Genomic DNA, 8,540 nt, shown 5'->3' with positions numbered 1-8,540 from the left:
TCCAAGACATCAGCAGTTTTGCTTTTGTGTTGATTTGGTTGAATTGTCTGTCTTCGGATAGGAGTCACCAAGTTGAAACAAACCCCCTGACAAATCAGTGGCATGAAATTGTCAATGTTGTTTTATGCTAAACACCATTTCAGTTTTATGCAATGAATCTAAACATATACAAAATGCTTGAACTAATGCTTGCAAGGAAATGTGGAGAGAGACAACTGTATGTTAACGACTAAAACTGTGTCTAATTTTACCAGCTTTGATGAGACGAGGAAGTAGGAGTGAATTTAACCAGTTCGATACTAACCCCTCTAAAAACTTTATCAGATTGTATGATTTTATCCCAAATTTCCAATGTGTCTCAATGTTGGTACTTATACAAAAGCAGTCAATTCCAGATACCCTGTTTGCTCTTGTACCTAGCAGCATCTATTCTAGATCACAGGTCATCAACATTTTTTAACTTAAGAGCTACTTTTTCGTTAATACTTATCTCGAAGCGCTACCAATTTGAAATACATTTTTAGAATAGTATCCTATGTTACGCCCATGTTATGATTATTTTATTACCAGGTTACAATTTTTACAATTAAGCTTAAAATAAGCACAGTCAACAACTAAAACTCACTGATCACGTCAATGAGTTCTCATGCCACTTGGAAATCAAATTTCCAAGAAAAATATTTTTGACTCATCCCTGGTGATCTACTTTCAGAGCCAGTCCACGAGCTACTCAGGTGCTCTTAGGGGGCTGCCTGTTGTCTGCGAGCAACACTTTGGAGACCCCTGGTCTAGCAGTAGTACACAAAGACCACGTGATCATGATTAAAATTAAAGTTTTTACTATAGATAATTCAACCTGAAAAATATTTCAGTTTTCCAAAGTTGAAACTATGTTGTGCCCAATTTGGACCGAAAACAACACTACAAGTGCATGGATAATTGATGATAGCTAAGTGAAAAGGTAAAAAGTCACAACGTTTTGGGATTATTATTATTTGTTTTTTACATTTCAATAAATGAAGTTCTGGATTAGTTATGGCTCAACATAATTATAGTAAGGATATTGACTTGAAGGAATAGTATGTATTATTTGGTGCCTCCTTGTGGTAAATAAAGACTTGGTTTATTAGGAAAAAAAAATTGGGGGACTTAAAAAAGTAAGCAGAAAAACATCAACTCTCATATTCATGTGTATTTTTAAAAAATACTCTTGAGTCGAGAATTTTTCATTAGCACTAGTTTTCGGTTGCACTACACAATACAGTGCCATCTGGTAGTCAAATAATACCCTTGGTTCTTTAAGACCCAGAACACAACAAACAAATATTGAAAAAGAGCAATTAATTGGTGAAGATATCCTTTCTTTGTTTGCTTGGACATTTCACAACAGCGTGGTCAATGACTGTGGGTTTAAAGAAGCATGTTATGTATGCCTACTTAGTGTACTGTACATAATATACTGAATTATGATGAATATAATACAGATTTCAAAACTTTTTAAAATATTTTATCTTTCGTAATGTTTATCCTATGAAGAGACGGATACAAGAGCTACAGAACTAAATCTACACCAAACTGACGCATAAAACATTCAGTAAATACTGCTGATTTTAAAGTTCAATATACATTGCAAAAGTGGTGTTGAGTCGTAAAGTTTCCTTTTATAAAGTTATGCGAGTTTTCCTGCAGAGGATTTTTTTAAAGGACCTCCTAAAGTCGTTATTGAATATGGTGTATATGACCGGATTTAGGGAGCTGTTGCAATATCCCAACCAGAAGAACATCTTAAAGAGAGTCTCTGGCACGCAGCACGCACACACGGCCATAAGTGTGTAAGTGAAGAAGAATGGGAGCCAGCACAGGACAAAAACTCCCACTACCACAGCCAGGACCAATGTAAAACGTCGCTCTCGCCGCTGTCTCCCTTTCCAGTGCCCGGCGTTTTCTTGTGATTTTGGGGCAGCTTCGCTGGGCTTCTCATGGTTCCATTTAGCAAGCCGGGCAGCTCGCCTCCTTTTCAAGGAGCACAAAGTTATTTCGTGACCGTCAGATGACGATTCATCAGCTAAGTCCCCGTTGACCTGTCCCTCTTCACGGTCCAATCCGCAATTTCCGCCGCCCGGGGGTCCATTTTCTCGTGACCTTTCACCAGTGGTGCCTCTTGTCCTCTGCTTGGCCACTTGGTAGATCCTCACATAGACCAGGACCATGATTGCGCAGGGTGCAAAGAATGAAGCAGCGCTCGAGAAGAAAATGTACCACTTTTTGTCGTTGATTTTACACTCTGGTCTGTCCTCTTGACCCTCGTCCTTTTTCATGGTGATCAGTGGTGGGAAGGAGATAACGGCTGCCAATATCCAGACAATGAAGATGGTGCATTTGATTCGGTGCGGCGTCCTTCTTAGGTTGTACTCAATAGCTCGTGTGATGGACCAGTATCGGTCCAAGCTTATGGCGCACAGGTGAACGATGGATGAAGTGCAGAAAAACACATCTAACGCCAAGTAGATTTCACACCACACCTTGCCAAAGTACCAGTAACCCATCAGTTCATTGGCCAGAGAAAAGGGCATCACTGAGGTGGCAACAAGGATGTCAGCACACGCCAAAGAGAGCAGGAATAAGTTTTGGGGGGCTTTGAGGACACGGCTGGTCGTCACGGCAATGACCACCATCACATTTCCAAAGACGGTTAGTAGGATGAGGACTCCCACCAGGAGGGTCAGAGGAGCAGAGGTTTCAGCTGTATACGGGTGCCGTGCAGCTGCAGTCTCATCGGTCAAGTTCCGGCAGTCCATTGACGTTTTTATTGGATTGAAGTCAATTACCTGAGCTTGAAAGAGGAAGCAGTCTTCATTTTGTTGAAGTTCTTCCAGGGGGAACAAAAAAAAAGAGAATATACTGTGTTCAAAAGAGGAAGTGTTCCCATCCCTCTGTATCCATGCAGTTTAAAAATAGACTCTTGAAATAAATCATTCATACACCAACCTTTTAAAAGAATGCTCAGAGATAGAGATCAAGCAGATGTTTTAAGCAGGTGTGGTAGACTGGAGGGCTCTTTTATACGAGATGGATATGACGCTAGCGAGGGTGGGAGGGCTCCTCCAGCTTCTGAAGGCTGCTACCAGACTCTGTGCTTAGTAATGACATTGACAGTCATTTTGATATATCAGATTAATAAGCATACAGTATGTAGTCACTAGAATGAGATTTTTAAGAGCACCAATTCTTTGATAAAAAAATGCAGTAAAAATGTAAAACAGCATTGTGAGACAAGTACTCGTTTCACAGTTATTCTAAATTTTCCGAGAATTTATCCAGAGCTCCATCCCTTGATATTAATTCAACAATGTGCTTACTACTGTGAAGTAGAGAACCATTGTATAATACATAGTGCAGTTTTTATTATTTTAGTTATTATGCCGTGGTGACATCGTGGTAACATCAATCTCACAGTCCAGAAAACACCATCAGGGATTGGCCCAGCTTGTAAACGTCACTTGATCGAACCCAGAAAACAGGTGATGTGAGGATGGTTACCCAGGCCCTCAGGGCACAGTGAGTCATTCCCGGTGAACAGCAAATACAAGTTGCAGGGAAGAAGATCATGTTATGGCGTGCCTCAAGACTGGGAGGCCATGGGTTAAATCATTTGCTGAGGGAGACCTAAGACTTACAGTACTGGTACTGTTTGCCTTCTGTTCTGCACTCAGCATTCAGGGCTTATATTTCGGGTGTTTGGTCAGCTAATGGTCACGGTTCACAGTTCACAGCTTGAATCGTCAAGGCACCACTTCCTGTGTTGTCTCTTGGACAAGTGCAGCCCGGCGGCACCCATCCCTCTACAGGCCTTTTTTTTTGGGGGGGGGGGGGGGGGTGTTTGTTGGGGGGCAGGGGTTTGCTCCCCACTTGTAACCATGGAAAAAAGTACTATCTGTTTCCAGTAGCAAGAGAAGCTTCTTGAACTGACACAGATACAGCACATATTTTTGTATCTATTTATTCAAATTATTTATGTATTTAGATTAACAACTATCTAGATAGATTAAAAAATGATAGATTAAAGAACAATTTGTAAAATGGTTCAATTAAAATTGTCATAATTGCCCTTTTTGGAACACCTGTGGCAGCTTGATTGATTGGCGCACAGGTGAACGATGGATGAAGTGCAGAAAAACACATCTAACGCCAAGTAGATTTCACACCACACCTTGCCAAAGTACCAGTAACCCATCAGTTCATTGGCCAGAGAGAAGGGCATCACTGAGGTGGCAACAAGGATGTCAGCACACGCCAAAGAGAGCTGATTGGTGGCCACACCGTTCTTATGTCCCCGACTTCAGTTCGAACTTTGTCAGATCGTTGCGAGCTGGTGTGTTTCACACAGTGAGCGTTCTCGTCCGACTTTGTCCCTGTTAAAACCTGGTTCCTGCCTGATCCCCGTTTTTTGACCTGTTTCCGAACCTGACTACGTCTGTTTTGCCTGCTGCCTGCCTACGACCACTATTACAAACTTTACATCGTCTCTGATCTCCAGCCCTGGTCAAACGACTTGCCATTCCCGCCTGTCTTCTTCCGACACGGAAGTGTCACTCCCGCCTTGCTCATTCCCGCTCTCCGCCAGTCCTCGAATCAAGCACTCAAGCAAGCCTTACTCTCACTCTCTTTCAATAAAATCTGAGAAACGAATGCAATTGAGTCCTGTGTTCGTTCTGGTCTGTGACAGAAAAACAGAAATAAGCATTTCAATAAAATGGTTCAGTTGAAAATACGTGTAAAAAATATATATGAATATTGGAATAAATAGGTGTACAGTAAGACCTCGGTTATCGCGGTTAATGGGGACCAAAACCACCTGCGATAAGTGAAAATCCGCGAAGTAGCGGCGCACCTTCAAAAAAAAAGGAATTTTTTTTTTTTTTTTTTTTTTTTTATCATTATTTTTTAGATCCGGTTAATGGGGACCAAAACCACCCGCAAAAAGTGAAAATCTGCGAAGTAGCGACGCCCTTTCAAAAAAAAAAAAAAATCTCATCTCATCTCATTATCTGCACCGCTTATCCTAATTAGGGTCGCAAGCGAGCCCCTAACCCGCGGAGCGGGTACTTTCGGGCGCGATACGCACGACACCACGACAAGCCGAGCGGGTCGGGTGCTCGGCGCGGAGGCCGGCCTGTCGGAAGCACAGCAGAATGCGCGTTCACACGAGGGGGGGAGGATTTTGTACGGGAGTCGGATTTGGGCACAACACCGGCGCCCGGCGTCTCCCGCTTGGGCCGCGATGGCTCTACATGGCGCTACACGGCCCTCGATGGCTCCGGCCGACGGACGGGCGGCCGCGGGGGAAAGAGGTAGGGGGGACCTGTGGGGTTAGGGGGGCGGTGAAGCGGAAGCCGCACCAAAACCGCGCGCCGGGAAACGAGAACGGCGCGCCGTGCTAGGGTCGTCGGCCGAGGGGGATTCACGCAAAAAGTGAAAATCTGCAAAGTAGCGACGGCCCTTCAAAAGAAAGAAAAATCTCATCTCATCTCATTATCTGCACCGCTTATCCTAATTAACCAATACAGACCGCGAAGCTCTGAAGCCGCGAACGTCGAACCGCGAAATAGCGAGGTCCCACTGTAAAATGAAGGAGAGCGACTAGAGCCAAATTGCCTCCTGTGAGGATTGAGCTTGATGAAACTGTTAGCTCAACCTTTAACGAAAATACCATTCAGAATATGTTTTTCTATATGTATATATTCCACACTGGGCAGAGAGCAGCCCATGATTTCCTAGCCAGTGTTGATCAATCTTTGTAAGTATTGTGCTACAAATAACGTATAAAATGACTTGTTAAAAACTAAAAAAAAACTACCAGGGAGAACAATTTGTCCCCTTAGTTAGATAGAAAAAAATGCATAATTGTGCTTAATTTAAATTACATATAAACAATATTTTTCAAAATGTCCTTCTTTGATCCTGTTAGGTTGAATATGGGTGGTAAATAAATTGTTCTAACAAACAATTAATTGACCAATTGAATTAATGAGCCGAGTTTATTCTTTTCAAAACTCGTCTCGCTTTTTTGGAGTACCACATACGGTCTTAGATCATTATGTCAAGAAAACAGATGAAAAACCTTGTCTACTTATTCTGAAGGGTGGCTACTCACACATTAGGTGAATTCTTTTTACCGTTTTGTAGTTTAATATACTCTAATCAATCACACACTCTTGGATTTATGGACTTTTGTTTTACTGATCAGCGACTGAAGAAGCTTGAATAGAACACAAAACAATAAGAATAAATTAAACAAAACAAAACTAGAAGTTGAGAACTTAAACTAGCACCATTCGGATGGACAACAACATTGGCGTAATTATTACATTATTGTATTTTGATCTAGTTCCCCCTTTTACGTCACACCATTACCAATACCTAGCAACAATGAGATGTTCAACAAAGTTCTGTGTCGATGAAGATGAAGGCCCAGCCTTTATGTCCTCGGCTGCGATGAGGAATCCTGGTAGGCTCGAGAGCCGGTTGGAACGAGGACTACCGGATGCAGAGTGTTGAAGAAGAGGTTGATTGCTGGTGGCTTGAGGCTTCTCTAAGGTCGCTGGCTTTGTCCCCCTGGTTTGGCTGCTAGCTTGATCCAGCTTGGCTGCTGACTTGGCAAGGTTCTCTGGCTGCTTGTTGAGCTGAGACTTGGTCAGGACCGGCCAGGATTTAGATCCAACTTGTATTGTTGGAATATCCCCTCTTCCCTTGTTGCTGGCCAAATTCAGTCTGCCCTTGCGAGGTGAGACGTGTACCAGCTCTGGTTTCTGGTCTCCCGGGAGGGGCGGACCCACTGTGGTGGAGTTGTGACGGCAACCTTTGATGTGCAAATGAAGCCATAGCCCCCCACCCAACCTCACATTACAGCAGTATCAGTCAGATAATATATCTATGTGATTGACTTAAAACACAGTAGAGGTATTTACTTCACATGTTTTGACATTTTTTGATCATTTATGACATTGCAAAACGGAATTCTGACCAAACGTTGAATACTCTGCACCAGGGGTCTCAAACTTGGGGGCAAAACAGAGTTATGGTCTTGGTGTTTGGCTGGCAAGTGGTACAGTAACTATAACATAGTATACTCCAACTTGCGTACTAATATGGCAAGTACACTCCAGTGACTTGGACTTGAATGAGAAGATAGATCTGAGTGTTGAGTACAATACTTACAAATACTTACATCAATTTAAAATCCAATATTTTTACATAGATGGATGTACAAATATTCAATTAGTAATACCTTAATATATGATACATTTTTTGAGTTCTGAACCCTTATTTGAAAACATACAAAAATTGGGTGGTTGTGAAGTTTTTGTCATAATCAGACCTACATTTTGGTCCTTGGGTGAGAATCAACTCCCTTTTTGTGTGTTGCTAAGTTACGCGCAGTCAGGGAAGGCAAGTGAGGCAAATCCTCAATTGTCATCATGGAAATACAGGATTAGATATATTAAATGGTTATATTTATTCCGTGTTAAAATTATCTACATTTAATTTCACAAATTTTAGATTTTCTTTTTTTTTTTAATTGCTGAAGTTCCCCATTTATTATCAATATTATTGATACAATTTGGATATAACGTATTATTGTGCCGAGCGTCTGCCAGATCAGAGTGAGGCACGCAATTCTCTTTCCTCATGGCAGAAGGAGATAGTGAGACCAAGTAGTCAAGTCAAGTCATGTTTATTTGTATAGCCCTGAATCACAAAGAGTCTCAAAGGGCTGCAAAGAACACAGATTATTGCAAACCACAGACTAATATGACACCACCCCCTGATCTAAAACCTACATGAGGGCAAATAATACACAGATATTGTCAACATAAAATATAGGCTATTCATGTGCTATAGAATAGAAGCGCACTCCTCAGCCCCAAACAATGGAATTCGTGATCGTATCAGCAAGCTAACAGCGAGTCAAGCCATCTAGTATTGTTTTTTTCTTTTTGCATGGACTTTTTTCGTAATAGAGGAATGAGGATAACCTATGTATCTATTGATGCTTTTATTCAAAAGGAGTAGCATATTGCAGTGGTCACAGAAAGTAATTAAAGTTGCTTTATTTTGGAAAAAAGTTACCTTATTTTTTAAACTTGAACAATGATTGATCAGTCGAAAATATCGCTGATGCAACGGAAATCGAACCCAGACCGCAGCAACGAGGGCACCTAATCCTCACGACTAGATTACCCTACTCTGAGTTTATGACATAGGAAAAGGTATAAGATTTCAGCTCATAATCACACAATTTTTACTCACAGTACCATGTTGTTGAATAGATGGGGCTATGATCAAAATCATTTATTAACAACGTAAACTAGCATTTACCATGTACGTTTACAGATGTAAGTTTACATTGTCTATACATGATTTTAATCAAACAATTTTTATTGACACTTTTAACAGCAAATAAACAATGTGAGGTTTGAACAATTTTTATCGACACTTTTAACAGCAATTAAACATATTCACAATTTCATTATATCATT

At 41.3% G+C, this 8,540-nt stretch overlaps 1 protein-coding gene across 1 annotated transcript; it reads right to left on the bottom strand.

The window, feature by feature from the left end:
- Positions 1-1,368: 1,368 nt before the first annotated feature.
- LOC148353716 (alpha-2A adrenergic receptor-like) lies at positions 1,369-2,967 on the bottom strand. Its single transcript, XM_088351139.1, has one exon. The coding sequence runs from the start codon at positions 2,796-2,798 to the stop codon at positions 1,662-1,664; it is 1,137 nt and encodes a 378-aa protein (XP_088207265.1). The 5' UTR covers positions 2,799-2,967; the 3' UTR covers positions 1,369-1,661.
- Positions 2,968-8,540: the final 5,573 nt, after the last annotated feature.

Source organism: Urocampus carinirostris, chromosome 13 (assembly GCF_059441175.1).
Source record: "Urocampus carinirostris isolate Australia breed hairy pipefish chromosome 13, RoL_Ucar_1.0, whole genome shotgun sequence".
Classification (NCBI taxonomy): domain Eukaryota; kingdom Metazoa; phylum Chordata; class Actinopteri; order Syngnathiformes; family Syngnathidae; genus Urocampus; species Urocampus carinirostris.
Note: the sequence above shows the minus strand (reverse complement) of the source record. Positions and strands in the feature narration are given on the sequence as shown.

Coding starts and splice junctions, on each gene's coding strand:
- LOC148353716 (XM_088351139.1), bottom strand. CDS start 2,798: ATGGACTGCCGGAACTTGACCGATGAGACTGCAGCTGCACGGCACCCG.